Source organism: Pelobates fuscus, chromosome 8 (assembly GCF_036172605.1).
Source record: "Pelobates fuscus isolate aPelFus1 chromosome 8, aPelFus1.pri, whole genome shotgun sequence".
Classification (NCBI taxonomy): domain Eukaryota; kingdom Metazoa; phylum Chordata; class Amphibia; order Anura; family Pelobatidae; genus Pelobates; species Pelobates fuscus.
Genome location: NC_086324.1, coordinates 72,137,984 through 72,157,177, shown reverse-complemented (window position 1 = coordinate 72,157,177; position 19,194 = coordinate 72,137,984). Strand labels below are relative to the sequence as shown.

General features: G+C 41.5%; 1 protein-coding gene across 5 annotated transcripts in view; it reads left to right on the top strand.

Moving 5' to 3' along the window:
• The window catches only part of HDAC4 (histone deacetylase 4), a 182,326-nt gene that overhangs the window by 132,351 nt on the left and 30,781 nt on the right, over positions 1 to 19,194 (top strand). For all 5 annotated transcript variants that reach the window (XM_063430033.1, XM_063430034.1, XM_063430035.1 and 2 more), the window contains 4 exons: positions 6,381 to 6,625; positions 6,745 to 6,895; positions 12,373 to 12,487; positions 15,247 to 15,368. In XM_063430033.1, coding sequence (XP_063286103.1) covers positions 6,381 to 6,625; positions 6,745 to 6,895; positions 12,373 to 12,487; positions 15,247 to 15,368 — 633 coding nt within the window. The remainder of the gene's footprint in view (positions 1 to 6,380; positions 6,626 to 6,744; positions 6,896 to 12,372; positions 12,488 to 15,246; positions 15,369 to 19,194) is intronic.

Below are 19,194 nucleotides of genomic sequence, written 5' to 3'. Positions count from 1 at the left end.
AGTGTGTCATTTTAGTTGGTGTGTACCATGTATCGTGTGTTCTGCAGTGTGCCCTGGGGATCTTGTCCTGCACACTAGCAGGATACTTATTTTATTGGCAACATTGTGGCTAGTTCAAATGATCTTGTTTAGCACTTGCATCAGAAATGCGTTGGAGATAAAATGCAGTCTTGTTTATTAAGTGTTCTTGCATAGCAAGACCACTTACTGTTATCTCACATAAATATTATTCTTATTATTATAGCCAAATTTACCACCCTAACTCCTCCCACAGTTTTTACACTACATAGGCAGTAATATACCGAAACGTGCAGATTGTTCCTGATCGGATTGCTATTACTTTGTGGAACGTTTTGCCGAATGGTTCACGCAATATCGTTGTTTTTGTGGCGAAATTGGTCCCATAGGGACGAATGGCAAAATGTTAAACTAGAGTGGGAGCTGGCAAAAGCTGAAAAATCAGGACATGATTTCTAAACTGCCACCACTCCCTCATTTTCAAGCCCACCTACACAAATCTTAAATCAAAACGTTCAGCTATCCCTGCTGTCACTAAACATGTCCATGGCTAAGCCAAAGTCCTGATAGTTTTCACAATATGACCATTGGTTTGCAACTCACGCTGTCCATTGACATTCATTGAAACTCTATTCTAGCCACCTCAAATTTGAAGGGCAATATCTAAACTACGACTGTGCCTTCATTTTTAATATTTCAGAGACATACTATGCATCAAAATGTAGGTCTAGGTCTTTTGATTCTCACAATATAAAGCTCTTTGCTCTTTTAAAGACTGCAACCGCCAGTGAAGTAAGCAATTTGGAGCAGTTTGTTTTTAGCCGCTCTTCTCTGCCCTATTTGGAATCTATTAGTTCCTGTTGGCAATTGGTGGAATGTTCGAGGGATTTGAAACCCTGTGTAACAAGGCTGCAATATGAAGATGCTGTTATATATGTATTAATAAAGTGAGTACTTCGTTATACAGGAATTATTGACTGATTTGTACAAAACATCACAGTGGCAGCAGGGATAGCTGAACATTTTGATATAAATTGGTACATTTATATCCCTACATGGCAAGACCACTTACTATTATCTCACATATATTATTATTATTCTTATTGAGAAATTGGAGCAGTTTGTTTTTAACCGCTCTTCTCTGCCCTATTTGAAATCCATTAGTTCCTGTTGGCAGTTGGTGGAATGTTCGAGGGATTTGAAAGCTCTTCTCTGCTCTTGCTGTAGAGTGAGTGAACCACACTCCAACCTTTCCACAGTTACTCAAGCCACTCCACCCAGTTACTCCGCCCACTCCAGTTGTAGACTACTGGTGGAAGCAAGAACACTTCACACAATTTACCCAGAAATTGTAGCTTTTCTAGTTGTATATATCCTTTCTTTTTACAACACTTTTCAACGGAAGTCATCAAATTTGTTATTTATTTACTCAATATTCATATTGACACTATAGTCACTAGAACAACTACAGCTTGTAGTTGTTCAGGTGAGTATTGTCAATCACTGCAGGCATTTTCATATAAACACTGCCTTTTTCAGAGAAAAGGCAGTGTTTACATTGTTCCCTCCCCCCCAGGGACAACTCCAGTGGCCACTCCTCAGATGGCCAACTGCTGTTGAGCGTGTCTACGCTCTGCATGGAGCTGCTGAATTTTCCCAATAGAGATGCATTGATTCAGTACATCTCTAAGAGGAGGTGCTGATGGCCAAGCTGGCGATTAGCCCTCCCCCCATCCCGCCTCATTGCTGATTTCAGCCAATCCAATGTTTTCCTTGTGGGAAAGCATTGGATTGGCTTAAGTTATCATTTCTGATTATGTCAGCCAAGGAGTCAGATCAGGGTAAGTTTTATTGCGTTTTGAGGGGTGGAGGGGGCGCAAGCCACCTTAATGGTAGTTTTAACACGATAGGGTAAGAAATACACGTTTGTGATCCTGACCCTTAGTGTCTCTGAGGGAGTTATTTTTGCATGTGTTTTCTTGTGCAATCAGTCTTATAGGTGTGCACAGAGCCACTTCAGAATATATTAAATCAAACAGCATGATCAGGTGGGATATAGTGATATTTCATTCTGCAAAGCATGCTTCATGAGTGTCCAACACAGAAACCAGAATTGCCAAATCAATGTGAACAGTATGGAGAGAAGAAAATGGTATTTTATTACATTGTAAATGTTGAGTGACCTTTAACGGTTAAGGGGAAGTAAATTGGCACTAAAAATATTTCTCCCTTTTAACGTGCGCACACAATAGAACAGAATGCTTGTTTTCAGATCCTATTGCTGCTTTATTTATTTACTTTAACACAGATTCTGTACTAAGGTGTGTCTGTGCTCCCTAGTCCCGGCTATAGGCACAGATTTAATTCCAGTGGCCCCAACGGCTTGACTCTTTATCTGCACGATATTTATTTCCATGGGAGGCAAGTTGTAATTTGAAATATATGACTTATTGTTACTATTTGCAGACTACTGTACCATATGTGGTGGTTTTATTTCATTTTTATTTGAACTTTTCATGACAAATATAATTATATTATGTCTGTGCTGGCATATCTTCAGCCATGAAGGGGTTAAAGGGTGGAATAGGATGTGATCTGATAACTTTGTGTGTGACCACAGTACTTTGGCAATAACGCAGTTTGAGTGTTTATATTAATTTAAACGTTTTAATTACATCCTTAATGTGTTTGTGGGGATGACCGTGTGCATGAAATTTAGCTTAGGCCTGGGATAACAAATGCGCTTGGAATTTAGGAGCCAGCTGAAAAAGTTAGGAGCCAGATTTTTCAAGGTCATTCTTAAAGGGACACTAGAGCCACTACAGCTTAATGTAGTTCTGAAGTCTATATTCTGTCCTGCACACTTTTCAATGTAAACGCTGACCTTTCATAAAAAGGCAGTGTTTACATTGCTGTCTGGTAACCCCTCTAGTGAGTCACTCAAACAGCTTTGAGGTGCTTCCTGGGTCAGTGCTGCACCTAAGTTTATGCTCCCTCTGGCGGACCGCCTGATACCCCGAATGGGTACCTCCGCAATCGCGCTTCCTTATGCCAAATACTATAAGCACCGCACCGGACACCATAAGTACTGTAGCCCCCCTTTAGCCGCCGCAGCTTGGCTGGGGCCTCGCCGTCCCTTCCCACCCTGAACCAACACCTGGATCCAGCTCCCAGTGGGAAGACCTCTCCTCCAAAAGAATATCGCAGTATAGCCAGTAAAAGTGCAAGTATAGCTGTCCCCCCCCCCCCCTCCCCACACATGAGACGAGGCTTAATGCTGGGAAGTAATCGGTTTTATTATGCAAAAGCCATTGCAAGGGGTTTACAATCTAACATTACAGGGAAATCCCTCCCAGAATCCTCTGTAACTGAGAATTACCTGAGCATGCACTTACAATTTAATTCTCTCAAGGACAGAAAATATAACCATTCATAAAACATCCCAAAACACACATAAAATCCACGAAAACCACAAGTCACATCCCCTGATAGCCCTGATCTGGGTGACCAACATATCCAAAAATCACTCAGATTGGTTCAGGGGTTTGGGTTTTCTATGAAAGTCCCGTTTTTTGACCGACCACACATGTGGCTTAAGACCAAAATAGTTCAATGAGATCAGTGCTAATGGTCGGTCAACTTCGGTAACACAAAAACGAATAAAATACCAAACATAATCCGTAGTTACAATGTGTTGCTTGTTCACCTCATCCATGCGAACGAACAGTGCCTCTCCAGGTTGTATAGAAACGAATGCAGGCGATAATGGAAGTCCAGCCGTGTTCGGGAGTTACATAGTTACATAGTTACATAGTTACATAGTTAGATAGCTGAAAAGAGACTTGCGTCCATCAAGTTCAGCCTTCCTCACACCTGTTTTTTGCTGTTGATCCAAAAGAAAAGAAAAAATAAAAAAAAAAAAAAAAAAAGAAAAAAACCCAGTTTGAAGCACAATTTTGCAACAAGCTAGGACAAAAAATTCCTTCTTGACCCCAGAATGGCAGTCAGATTTATCCTTGAATCAAGCAGTTATTACCCTACATTGAAAGATTATATCCTTGAATATTCTGTCTTTGCAAGTATGCATCTAGTAGCTGTTTGAACATCTGTATGGACTCTGATAAAACCACTTCTTCAGGCAGAGAATTCCACATCCTGATTGTTATTGTTTCAGTGTCTGATTTTAGTTTCATGAGCTCGACGTCCAAACACTGCTGCCTGCATTCGCGGGAACAAGATGGCTACCACCTCGTTGTCGTTCATACGAACGGCGGCCACCCAGACGAACAATTAGAAAACTGAGGTGAAAATCGTTACCAGGTGTCAATTGGGCTTAACAAGCACATGGGTGGTCTCTGATTCGTGTGGTTGTTAGGTTCCCGAATGGCAAAGGGAATTTACACGAACCAAGCCTTTTAAACTGTCTTTTACAGGTTTCCCTGCAGGGCCCATAGTCTGTGAACAGGAGGCTGGCAAGCAGCTTCTCCAGGAGCCCATGGCAAGGTCACATTCACAAAACTCCCCATAGGGATGCATTGATTCAATGCACATTGATGAGGAGTTGATTGTCACAGCGTGGCACAGCTTCTTCGCGCTGGCCTCCCTCAGCCCTCCATGAGCAGACGACCTGCCTTCAATCTCAGGGAGCTGGTCACATCGGGGGCTGAAAGGGCTCACAAATCTCAGACGCTAGGACAAATTTCATGGTCGCAGTGGCGACTGTCTGGGATTTTTCAAGCGCTGATTTAGGCTATTCTTAAAATCTCATGAAGTTAATTAAATAGGTACCGTTATCCTGAAAAGGTAGTAGTAAAACAAGAGTACAGTCCAAGAGCCCAAATATACATAAAGGGCTAATGGATTGTCTCTATGTAGTTACCTACGGTTGAACTCTTAAAAGGAGGGGATAACCCTCAGACTGATACAAATACAAAGTATAGGAACCCACATGGAGAAAGGGGTTTCTAAGGAGGTGAAAGACCAAAAACAAGATTCTAGGGAATTGTGCAATAGAAAGAAAACCAGTTAAAAGGGAGACAAAATAGTGCTCTGGGAATGGTAAAAAAAAAAAACACGGCTACATGGAAAAGTAGGAAATAGAGTAGAGGTAGGGAAGGAGATGAGGAAAGGAGGATATGTAATAAAAACTTCACTAATAGAGACCTCAATAAATCTCTCACTGTACTTATCCCAGCACCGTGGACAAGCCGCTAAGGCCTACCTGACCCACTCTCCCTAATATAACCAAACGGAAATAAAAATCAAAATACTTAAATTAAACCTGGTGCAAGATAAAGTGCTATCAAGTGTAGTAGTAAAAAAGAAAAATAGCTTGACGCGCATTTCAGCGTGTCAACATGCCGCCGTCAGGAGCGAATGGTTATCCTCCATCTGCGGTATTTCATCATTGGGCAGGTTGTCTATTGTTCAAGTGATTGTATTCAAGCACTTTAGTGAATCGTACAAAGCTGTTCCAGAATGAATGTAAGCTGTTGAATTGATATGTTGAAGTGCTCAATAATACTGATTCCATGAATGTTTATTAATACGCAGCGCGCGTAGTGTGAACAAATAAGGAGACTTACTAAGGCCCAAATAGGTGCTATTTGGGGGCAAAGAGTCAAGTAATGCACAGTCACCCTAGAAATGCAATGGAAAGGCTCAACTCTTAGTACTTTTCACACAGAATAACACCTGTTTTATCTTGATTCCCCTACCCCACCATTGTGTGTTTCTTTGTAGTGGCAGTGGGTTTGTTCATTTCTAGACACTTTGGGAGATCACTACTCTTTATATTTGTATGGTTACTACTTGTTGATGAATCCCAGGAACATCTCTGAGGGGAGCTATGCACAATCTGATTCAAGTGTGTTAGCTCTTTGTTAGAAAGAAGGTTCCAGTGTACCAGTCTGATTTGAGTGGGTTAGCTATTTTAGAAAGCAGGTTTGAGTGGGTTAGCTCTTTGTTAGAAAGCAGGTTGCAGTCACCTTTTCTACCCCCCTCCCCCCCCCCCCCCCCCCTTACTGCTTTTGCATTGTGTGGGAGTGTTTCTATACAACTTATTTTCAGTGATCTGTACAGTGCATGCTTATCTGAGATTTCTGAGGCACAGTAATACCTTTTCTGTATGGAAGATCAGAGTAGAAAACTCTACTACTTGCCTACAATTTGTTGTTGTCCCCTCCTTCCCCCCCGTGTGTGGACTATGTTCTCTGGTTTTTCTTACATTGTGTTTTCATTAACATACCATAACCTTACAAGTCTTCTCATGGGAATCTGGGAATCTCTGCAGTGTGCATGTGGTAGATATATCAGGGGAACAGTGCGTCAATTGTATGAACTCGTGTCTTCTTCTCTTGTAGTTGATGTGAGTGCTGCTCTGCCACTTCAAGTGGCTTCCAGCACTCTACCCATGGACCTAAGGCTTGATCCCCAGTATCCAATTCCAGGATCAGAAACCAGTGCAAGAGAGCAGCAGCTGCAGCAGGAACTCATGGCTTTGAAGCAGAAGCAGCAGATTCAAAGGCAACTTCTTATAGCAGAGTTCCAGAGGCAACATGAGCAGCTATCTCGACAGCATGAAGCCCAGCTTCATGAACATGTGAAGGTAAGAAAACAAGCCACTGGGGGGCAGAACTGCACAGAGCAAAGGCTATTTCTAGAGTTCTGATCTAAATGGGTTTGGGCTCATAGCTACACTGAACTAGGTATTGGTTTCAATTGCAGCAACAGCAGGAGCTCCTGGCTATGAAACATCAGCAGGAGCTGCTGGAACATCAGAGGAAACTGGAGCAGCACCGCCAGGAGCAGGAGATGGAGAAACAGCAGCGAGAGCAGAAGTTGCTTCAGCTAAAGAACAAGGAAAAAGGAAAAGAGAGTAAGAATTTCTTTTAGGTTTTTCTGTGCAATTTCAGGGTCGAATAAGGATACTTTTAAGGTGATGGTACAGTGGTATAGGCCAAAACTACTCATGGGTGTAAGATTTTAAAAGGAGCCATTATTGCATTCAGTGCAAAGTTCAAATGGACATTTTCATAAGATGTTATGTTTTAGATATTGGTTTGAAGCTAAAACCATAGTGCTCTCTTTTCAACCATACATGAAGGTGTGGTTTAGAAACATTGAGATGTACCAAAGTATATCAGCCACTCATGCTGTAGGCGGAATTAAGCTGTAGGCGGAATCTAACCCATCCATTGAATAATATGTTAATCTAGGTCAGGTGCAAACTTTTTACTCATGAACAAATAAATGATTTGCAGAGCATCACGCAAAATATAGTCTATAGTCCTCAAGGACTGAAGTGCCAAAGGTTAGTAATACTGTCATACACACACACACACACATATATTTTGCTGTATCAGAATCATTGTGAATGTAGCCTGCGGGAGCTAGAGAGCAAATGATTATTCGTTTTAGCTCTAGTTTTGCACATCTTGGAGTGTGTGAATAGTTATGGTAACTGTAGAAAACTGATCTTCAGATTTGCCCTCAGGATAAATTAACAGATGATATCTCTGCATCTAGCTTAGGTCAGTTAAAGAAATACTCCAAAAATCAGTGCCTTGTTGACAAATTACCTGGGTGCCTCTGCCTCTGACGCATATGGCCTTCTACAGAAAATGATGGATGTCCTCCTTTAGATAAGCATGGCTGAGATGTTTCAGCCTGTGAGCATTCTACTGCATTTTTTTTTTTTCGTTTTTTCGTTTTTTTTTTTTTTTTTTTAAAGCTGCGGGAGAGCTAGATTATCCCAAAGGAGAATCCTGAAAGCATGTGGGCACCTTGCAGGGCACAGATAAGATGTCCGGCTGTTCTATAATGGTTTGTCAAATTACAGTGGGATAGCAACAGAGAACCCCTAGCACTATAACAACTATAGCTGGCTGTAGTGCTTATGATGCTTGGAGTGTTCCTTTAACAAGCGATTCGTTAAATATTATTGAGCCATAATATATTAATTATTTTCCCATTTTGTGGCATACTTAAAAATTGTTGCAAGTGGGCATACTTGGAAATTTCTACAAATATTGGGGTGGGTGGGCTACTTTTGGATCAACTGCATAAGAGGAATCGGTTTTAAAAATTGAACATGATGGACCTTTTTTTTTTTTTTTCCAATTTAAATTTCTATTTAACTATGTGGTGCCCTGTGCAGCTATTCCACAGAACTAACGTGGTAGAAGAATAGAGATTCCCCTCCCCCCTCCATATACTGAGACATAGACATTTCCTGAACTCTGATGGTTCAAGGGACTGTTTTCCAAGTAAAAATAAAATCTGAATAATATCCAGAATAAAGTCTCGTCTTGGACACCTAGCAGAGTGCTACAAAAGTTTATTTTCCTACTCACAGATATCTCCAATCCATGACATGATAGTGAAGCAGAAAGAAGGAACTGCATTTAAATCTACTTAACACCAGGTGCACTGTAGCAGGGCCAGAAAATCCAGAGTTGTAGCGACGTTTCGACCTGCTAAGAGGTCTTTATTAGCTTGGTAAAGACCTCTTACCAGCTCGAAACATTGCTTTACCTTTTCGATCCAATAAACCTGCCTGTGACTTTAATTCCGTGAGTGCCTGGAGATTTTTGCTGTTTTTTTAACCTGATAGTGAGGCCTGAATATCTGTGATTTTTCTCATGTCATTTCCCAATCTGGGTTTTAAACACAACTCAACTTGGCAGTTTTGTCATGCCTATGGAGGTTGGAGACTGGGAGTGGGGAGATAAGTAACTTATTTGAGATCCAGAGGAGTAGGCACAGTATAAATTACTACAGCTATAAACGTTTATCTGCAGGGACAAAGGGAGGACCTCCTTGCACAGTAACATATGCAATCCGCATACGTTCTTGTGATGCTCGGAAGATCCATTTAAATTTGTAGTCAGTTGCGTGTTAACTAGTTAAAGGAACACTCTAACATTCGGAATGGAAACATGTATTCCTCATATCATTGTTATAATAAACAGAAAAGCATATATATTTTTCATACGGCAGCATAGGGCATACGCGGCTACGAACAGGAAGCATTGAGAGATCACCGAGGAAAGGTGAGAATTGTAGGAAATCACTCTGACCACAGGAAATGGAAATGAAGCACACTTTGCTCCTCCGCTAGTCATAACTGGTCAGGTGTAGGAAGCCTACATATGACAAAATAGTCCCTACTTTGTCTTATGTTTTAAAGAGAACTAGAGCAGACAGGAAGAAATGAATAACAAATCCTGACAGAGGGAGAGAAGAGGAAGTGATTGAGGAAAGGTAAATACGGCATGACAGTGCCGCTTTAAACCTCAGTATTCAGGTTTAATTGCCGTGTTGGCACTTTGAGGAAAAAAAGTTTTGGTTTTGTATTGTGGTTTGGGCACATCACTGCCCTATAGTGTTCCTTTAACTCTAGCCTTGTCCCTCATCATTGTGCAACCTTTATATTTCTGCATTACTTCTCCATTTGTACCTTTTATTCCTGTAGTTGCTCTTCATCACATTATTACATTCGATTTATTTTTCCTGGACTCTTTTTGTTGGTTTGTCATTTTTATTAAACATTTTACACTGATATCCTTTTGGTTTCTGCAACAGGAACTATGTAAGTGGGCTATGTCACCAGGGCACAGTGTTTACTTTCCTTGCTATGAAGATTCTCATCATTGGTGTCACAAGGTTATTCCACTCTTGGGTTATACACAATGTAAGATATCACTTAGAAGCCACTTAACAAAGATACTTTGTTACATAAATATGGTTCTTTGGTGTGCAAACAACTGTATGTATTGAAGCAATGTGATACAATTCATGGCATTCTTTGCAGGATGCAAGCTTTACAGGAATCTAGATCACATTTTTGTTTCGTTTTTGGTTTATTCATCACCATAAATCAATAGTGACATTTGCAGCACATGTTTCACATAAGTGGATGGTTTCTATTTGCTTATGAGAAACACAAATGCGTAAATTCCCTTATGGCAGACAGTTTGCCAAAGTAGTTATGAAATACAGGTTTGCCTACCACAATGTTATGAAAGGGTTAAAGTCATGCGTCACCAGCACCCTCTCTTTATTTGAGCTTTACACAAGTGATGTCTGCTAACATCACTATCATTTGCAATGCATTTGTTCCCTCTCTCTTTACACAAACACTGGCAATAATTAATAACTCCGTCAGCAAGTGAGTGGGCGCACTACGCAGGTAGCACAGGATGCCGAGCAAGAACACTGACTGAGCTCTCTCCTGCCTGTCTAAATTATCCTCCCACCGAATGTGAAATTCTACAGTCCCACTGTTATTTTTCTGTCACTCGCAAACATATAGCTTAAACAGGCTCTTTGTAAACGTTGGTGCCACAGATTGTTTTCCTGGCAGGATTGTTTCACTCTTTTATCCTTCCTATGAAGGTTGGCGACTTTCATTGATCAGCCTCTGATTTGGTTTTATTAACGTGTCTGCCAGGCGCTTTCAGCCTCATTTGGGGTGAAATTAATTATTAACATCCCAGTTGTCACTAAACACTCCAATTACTTAGGACTGTGTTGCATAAGCAGAATGTTTTGCTCTATTAACCATTTCTCATACTTTGAAGGACTTTTGCACTAGGAAAGACGAGTATGGCAGAGACCCAGAAAGCGTTTAAAACCTTGAATTCCCTTATTATCTAATGGCATTGGCAATAGAGGAGTAAGGATCCAGGGTATGGGGGGCAGGGGGGTTGGTCACTTTTAAATGGTTTGGCCAGGATCTGGAAGGATGGTGGCTGCAGACTAATGGCACTATAAACACTACATATGCATACAGTGGTTATAGGACCTATACTGCTTCTTTAAGGAAAATCATTAAATAATGCGTCTAGACACACCTCGGTGCAATCATCCCCACCTAACATGGGTTTGCATGCTCCTCAGCGAGATCACACATTGTTCTCTAGGGGATCATATCATATGATAGCCTGTCACAATATAATTCAGAACAGATAGTGATGTATACCAGCTCTTAATACAATCTCCATGTATGATGTGCTCACTTTGTTTATAGTATGCTAATAAATAGTCTGTGTTCAGAGTTCTGAAGTGTGTACTGCTTTCACAAACTGCATGCTCTCATTGAAAACATTCCAGAGAAGGAGGGTGCTGTAGTCCATAAACTATGTCTTTCTAGTACCGCTAATATTAGTAGTTGGAATACATGCAATCATATTGTTACTCCAGCTCATGGAAAATAAACAAAGTATGTTATGGGTCTATTGCACAGCAGGTAGAATAAAACAATGAAATGGAGCAAGCCAGCTATGTGGCCTCTGTTAATTTATACATGTAGTAAAGGCAGACCACCTGACAGCTGCAGTTGAATCTAAACCTATTTCTTTAATTTTCTTTAAAGGAGCACTCTAGGCACCATAATCACTACATGCATATAGTGTTTTTAGTGCCATTAGACTGCAGGCATCATCCCCTCAGATCTTGGTCAAACCATTTATAATAGACTAAAACCAATGGGTTCCAATATCCTGTATTCCTGAATGCTAATGCGGCAGTTCCATTTCAGTTTCCATTTTTCATATTGGTTTCATACATATTTTAACTCTATTTACTGAGCGTGCTAGCTGACCATTCTTAAAGATATGGATAATATTGCTATTGGCAAGCAGAGGATGGGTAGCTAGTGCCTTAGGAAGACCTGGTCAAACTAGGTCATATGGTTTGACCCTAGAAGAAGGGCACAGCGCCAGCAAATGTAGCAGCACCATAAAAAGAATATCAGAGTGCCAATGGTAATGTAATCCAACCGTTCTTCTTTAAAGGGACAATATGAGCACCAAGACAACTTTACCTTATGCAGTTTTGGTGTATAGATCATGCCCCTGTAGTCTCACTGCTCAATTCTCTGCCATATAGTAGTTAAATCACCTTGTTTATGCAGCCCTTGCAAAGCCTTCCCTACACAGTCTCCCTACACATTTTCTGTAAAGAGAGGTCTCATCTTTATACTTCCTGTATTGTACAGTGTGTTTTGATTTAGAATTCCTTATCTCTTACTCTGTTAATAGCCCCTGGTAGCCTCATGAGTGTGATTTAAAGTTCAACTAATAGAGCAGGAGATAAAAACTTTTAAAATTAAACTGTGCTGATTAAAAATAAATTTATTTTTTTGTTTTTTCATGCAGGCTGTGTCAGTCACAGCCACGGGAGGTGTGACTAGGACTGCATAAACAGAAACAAAAGCAATTTAACACTTACATAGCATAATTGACCAGTGAGACTGCACGGGGCATGATCTGTACACCCAAATTGCTTTTATGAGCCAAATTATCTATTTCTAACAGGTCATTTTTTTTATTTGTGGGGTTTTTTTTGCAGGTGCAGTGGCGAGTACCGAAGTTAAAATGAAGTTGCAAGAATTTGTGCTAAATAAGAAGAAGGCCATGGCTCACCGTAGCCTGAATCACTGCATGTCCAGTGACCCTCGTTTCTGGTGAGTTGCAAATTTCAACAGTAACTATATGTTTGTTTTTTTTATCACCCTTTGTGTAAATATTTGCTTCTTTTCATTGGATTATGTCATCATTTGTTGTGACTGGTGGCAGGTATACTACTAAAGTTAAAGGGACACTGTATCTGCCTTGTTTGTATCTGGCACTGTATCTCATTAAACTGGTTATAGAGCCATAATTTAATTCAGCATTAAACTGTCTTTTGTCTTTTTGTTTTTAAATGTTTGTTTGTTTGGTTTTTAAATGCCAAAATGAGTCCCCAGTAGCCCATCCCCTCTGTGCTGCTTTTACTAATGAGTTAGTATTAGCCTGAGCAGCAATGCACAGCTGGGATTGGTTGAGAGAGCCAGCTGTCTGTTTTTAGCCTGTTTTTATCAGAGCTCCAACTGACGGTATGAAGGGTTTGACTACAAGAAAATGTGTAATCTCTGCCTTAGCCATGCCTTCAAAAGGGGCTGGACCGTGTGTAGCCAGGAACCCTTATTTAGTGTTAAACTGCTCTAAAATGGTTTAACAGAGGGAAAGTGCTGGGGACTCAATTCAGTGAGAATAATTAAAAAACACAAAAAACAGGGGGGCGGGGCCGGGCCGACCGGACGCCATCTACATGGGCTCCGGCATTAAACCCACAGAAACAACGCTTTATGCGGCTCCAGAATGATTAAAACTTGAACTCCAAGTCGTCCCTGAAAGAGGAGAGGCTCTGGTGCCCGCCCGATAACCGCATATACCTTACTGCATGTGAGCTGGCAGAGAGAGCCGGGTCCGGCCTACATGCGGCTCCTGAACACCGGCGTCCACTGCCTGCTGCATGGCGCCGCAAAACGGCGCAACACTGAGGCACCCCGCCACAAGGTGAGCACTTCAGCCCCATCCCCCCCCCCCCCCCCCTTTTGGCCGGCGGGGGATATCCCGGCCACATGGCGGAGACACGGGCCGCAGCGGGAGCACCTGCATGGACTTCGTGCAGACTGCCTAGACTGGCAATAGCTGAGTAATGGAGAGCCGGCCAGCTGAACTGAACAGTAAAACTGGGGAGAGGATGTCCTCGTATGTGAAAGCACCCTGACAGAGACTAAGACACTTTTGAAAAGCAACAGCAGTCACAGTCGCAGATGGGAAGATACACTCTCCCAAGGAGGCACCCTGATTGGGACTAAAGAACCAAGAGCCCCCACAGAGGTTACAGAGGCTAAAAACAGGACGAGGCTGTGCCCCATTGCACTTCTTAAAGGCACCTTTGCAACACCAGAGAAGGAGTAGCAGAGGGGAACCCAAACCATGGGGAGCTGATCTGGATGACCCGAGCGGACTTGGGTGCAGCAGAGCGCTGAACGGATCCCCCGCGGTGACTGCCCTCCCACTAGAAAAGTGAGTGACCAGGCCTCTGGGTCTGTGGGGTCCCCGGAGAGCCATGTCCCCGATGCCGTGGGGCGTGACTGCGCGGCCCCTTTGGCGGACCGGTGGCCGGGGAGGGCGCGTGCCGGCTCCAAGCATGTGGCCGGCACCGGGTGAGACATTGGGTCGTTCGCTCCCCCGAGTCTTGGGTGGGGATGGGGAGGTGCAGGGAGAGGGAGGCCCGTGGACTCAAGGTGTGGGAGTCGTATGGACTGCCTCTGCTCCCGAGTGCCCACAAAGCCATGGGGGACTCTGGCGATGGGTGGGGGTCGTTGCGGGGAGGACAGACGGGGACTCAGCGGCCCGGGAAATGCACGGCAGTTGAGCTATGAGCGGCTCTCACCAAAACTGATCTTACGGCCAGCCCTGCTCCTATATTGCTGAAAGTTTCACACTTAAATTTGTTTTTGTTTTTTGTTCTTTGTTTACACATTCAGTAATATTGCAAGCCTCATCCACAACTCACTAGACGCAGTCATAGCGCTAACAGATATGATTTCCTATAGTCACACAATGCCTGAATACTTCACTACACTACCCTAAGGGTTCGCGAACGTTACCTGCCTTACTTAAATTTGACTAGTCAAAGCAACAGCACACACACGAAGCCAACCAGCTATCACAAACCAAAGACATACACCAGCTAACATGAGGTAACGGCTCGAACAGCTAACACAAAGCAACTACGTAACTTGCACGCACCAGTTAACACAAAACACTTACTTACCGCTCTAACCGAAATAAAAGGGCAACACAGTTCTTAAAAGTACAAAACACAAAGCAACGAACTGTGAACAAAGATATTAAGCTAAACAGGCCTCTGCGCAGGCAACCAAATGTTTATACTGTTTTAAACCGATGCTTAAGCCCCTGCGTGGGCAATCACTTGATTTTTCTTATACAAATCAGTTTGATACATGCATTTATATTGTGAAAACAATAAAAATATTCAAAATATAACTAAAATCTCTAATCCACCACTCTTCCCTATTTTGGAGCCTTTATCTGTACATTTTCCTTTCCTGAAACTCATTCCCCCAAATGACACTGTGCTTTGAAGGTATCTTACTGTTTTAATAGTTTTTGTCACTTAATAATGATCATTGTGTAAATAGTTTCTGACTCGACTTTGCACATTGTAGTAATTATTTTGCTTCCACTGAAATTTCGATCTTTGCTGTTAATTTGGTTTTAAAAGGAAGCATTTAAAATATTCAGATTTGAGCTTTTTCAAAATATTATCATATTATCGGTGCACCAACACCATGTTTTTTTGTTTTTGTTTTTTTTTGTGGGTTGTTTATGTGGCTTTAATGCATACTTGATTTCTGATCCCTAACAGGAAGACTCAACACAGCTCGCTGGACCAAAGCCCACCACCTCCGGGAGGTGTATCTGCTTCATACCACCATCCAGTCTTAGGAATGTATGACTCAAAGGATGACTTCCCCCTGAGAAAAACAGGTGAGCACTTTAAGTGTTGTAGAGTAAGCTGGATAAAACACACACACCCAACTTGTCTTTGCCAAATGTAGTCCGTTAAAACATTCTATAATTTGCTGTAAATTATTTGTTTCAAGATAAATGCTTCATATAAATTAGCAGAATACTAAAACTATTGCAGCTGCTTAAGCACGAGTGAAAAGCATCTTTTCTGTCTGTCACATCCAACTATATACTTTTGGAATTGTTAATGTAAAGCTTCTTACGTCTGATACATGAAGGAATTTCAGTTCAGGTAGAAATAGATCATAACATCCAATCTAGTGCGTTTAAAGGATGCAGTGACCTCATGGAGTCTTTCTGTAGTACAGGAATTGGAATTTATGCTGGATTCCTCTGATTTATGCACAGGAATTATATTTCTTAAAATGAAAAATATACTGTTTGGTTTTGGAAATTACAGGTTCAAATGTAGCCACTGAGTAGTAATTGTTGTATTGTCATATCTAAAATACATTCAAGTAGCACACCATAATGAATCCGTGCACAAACAAAGAATATAATTTCAATCCTAAAGTTGTAAAACCACCTGTCTTACAAGAAAGATATAACCGGATCAGTTAAGCTCTCCAGGTTTCCATACACAGGTGCCGGAAGAAACGTATAGTGCTAGTGATTCCCAAGTCAAAATTGTTTTTGAACCTACTAGTATTGGGGTGCCTTGACATACTGGTGGTCTTTTTTGTTTTTATGTTGTGTTGAAAATGTTGTTTTTGTGTTTTAAATTAAACCTGTATATCTGTGCAGAACACTTCCCAAATTGTGTGTGTGTATGTGTATATATACATATATATTTTCATAAATTTAAGAGTCAGTCAAAGCATAATCACCGCCATATTACATTGTAGTGGTATGGTGCTAGTAGGCTGTAGGAGACTTCCCCCTGGTTCTGTTGGAACTTACACATTATCCATGTTGTGAGCATGGGCTTGGTAGCGCGTGCCTTAGGGTCCCTCTTCCTTTTTTTTTTTTTTTTTTTTTTCTTCTTTCAAAACTGTTTAACTTGAACGGTGGATGTCACCCTTAGTCTACTTTCACACTAGCCACTACAATGGCAGGTAGTGGTTATGGTACTTCTTGTCCCTTTATTGTTATTTAGCTATGTCATTTTTAAGTAATGCATTGTCTGGGTTGTATTTTCTCTCCAAGGAAAATATAGACAGTGTAAAGTATCTAATAATAGCTTACAGTTTACTAATTTCTCAGTGTTCATTCATTTCTTTCCTTCCTAAAGCCGCCTTCCACACCCAGCCTTCCTCCTCCTGATGCTCCCGATTCAAGTAGTTACAGGAATGGCTGTAAATTATTAATGGAGAAATAGTTTATTTATTTGATGTGGTCTTTTGCAGGCTTGAGCTGAGCTGGTTTCATGGGTTAAGCCAGGTACCATCGGAAGCTTTCTCTACTATTATAGCTATCGATTGGAATTATTGTGGATGTTGAAATCCCAGCTCTGGTTCCAAGTGCTCGAGGGAGGCACCTAGAGACTTGTGAAAACTCCCTGGGATTTACAGATATGTGTGTGTGGTCATTAATGGTCTTTAAAACGTTAGCAGCTTAATGTAACTTGGACTACATCTGGAGACTTCCTACGGGTGGTATGGCACAATTATATTTGCAGTCTAGGTTCGATTTTGTACTATATGCGGTATACACATATGCACCAACGTATTTGACTTTTTTGACATCTGAGCAACCAGATATGATGTGACATGAAACCTGTCACCTACAAATAAGTTATTTTTCAATAGTGAGCACAGTTAATTTGCAATATGCATCCATGTTACTCTAAAACTACTTCATTACAGGTGATGTGCCAGGATTGTTGTAGTAATAATGGGTTTTCCTCAACACTGTGCTATGTACGGGGTTAAAATTTATTTTGAACCAATCTAGCTTTTGGCACACTGTCTGCGTCTGTTTATCTTTGTCTGTAACTTATGACGTTTAAACATGGTAGGGCACTGCAGTTCACCTCTTACTTTGCCCCATCTTTGTAACATTCACCTGCTGACCTACTCGTCAAATAAAGCACATTACCTAAATATCACCCCACCTGCACAATCACACACAGCACACATCCTGCCCAGTCACATCTAATAGATCAAAAACCTTTGCACTGTATCACACATCTGTGCTATATAACTCTATACAGAGAAAACACATGCATAGTTCTTTATAGAGTCATACTTCACTATGTGCATAATAAAGACTCGCGCACACACACGATTACATACTATGTAGGTGCATGACGCAATGTACAAACAATGCATAACACCCTGTATATACATGCAGGGCAACATAACACAATAGAAACACTCAAATTGCCACAGAACCTTAGTGAGTGCTTGTAAGAGGGGGAGTGTAGTCTGGTGATTTCAGAAAGCGGCAAAACATCACCCCCCCCCCCCCCCCCCCGCCCCCCTTTTCTTCAAGTAAAACGAAGATTTGAACAAGCTGAAATATCCAACATTTATCAAATGCACCTAATTCACATTAAAACAACTTCATAATAAACCCGTTTTTGTATATAGATCATGCCCCTGCAGTCTGACTGCTCAATTTCCTGCCATTTAGGAGTTAAATCACTTTTGTTTTTGTGTATGCAGCCCCAGCCACACTTTCCCTGGCAGTGACTCACATGAAAAACTTGGTTTAATTTTCAAACCGCACACATGAGGCTCCTGCATGGTGTAGAAGGCTAATAACTGAGCAGGAGATAAGTAATTCAAAATTTAACAAAATATATCTCCTTACAGGAAGTGTTTAAGAAGGCTGTGCAAGTCACATGCAGGGAGGTGTGACTAGAGCTTTATAAACAAAGTGATTTAACTACTAAGTGTCAGAGAAACTGCTTCATTAAAGGGACACTGTAGGCACCCAGACCACTTCAGCTCATTGAAGTGTTCTGGGTGCTGTGTCCCTTTTGCACTTAGTGATGCGCATTAGGTCGCCCCTGCCAGCTGAGGAGTGTGGTGAATTCTGACCCAGTGCCGAGGCACATAGACGCTGGATTCAGGTAAGTGACTGAAGGTGTTTTACCCCTTGGGCGCTGCGGGAGGGGGGGCACTGTAGGGACACCTATATTGCCAGGAAACCAGCTTTGTTTTACTGGCACTATAGGATTCCTTTAAGCAAACGTTGCTTTGGTGCCTATAGTTCATTTAACTTTTTTTGTTCAGTAAGCATTAGTTCTGCGTAGGATTCTGATTGTTTTTATTACAGGGTTTCTCCAACCCATTTTTTTTTTTTGTATTTTTGTTGTTGTTGTTCTTTGAGTAATAATTTATTGGACATTACATTTTAGGTCACCCTTAGTAGGTTTTTACTTACCTAAACTTAGTGGTTGGCAAAGCTCCCAGTGCATCTCTGCAAACCTCATTCTCATGTTCCAGGAGTCGCCCAGAAGTCCATTAAACAACTTTTCATTGATAAGCCTTTGATTTAAATATTTAGATGGCTCTGCACATTCACACGCCCTGAGCCGGGGAACGGGGAGTGAAGGCAGTAGACCAAAGAAAAATATCATCTGGAATAGGTGTGGAGGTTGCAATCGAGGGGGGAAGGAGGGGAGACAAAAGCAGGTAGTGTCTGTCGCTGGCGTGCAGTGCACTCTGACAACAAAATAAAAATATTATGACATTATGCATTCCTGAACAGAGTTCACGTGCTCGTTGTGTAACAAGCCCCTGGCACACAAGTGCAATGTTGTAATCTGAAACCATGCACATTCAGACTCCTACCATCATGGACACTTCTAAAAGCAGAAGTTGTGATGGTGGATAGA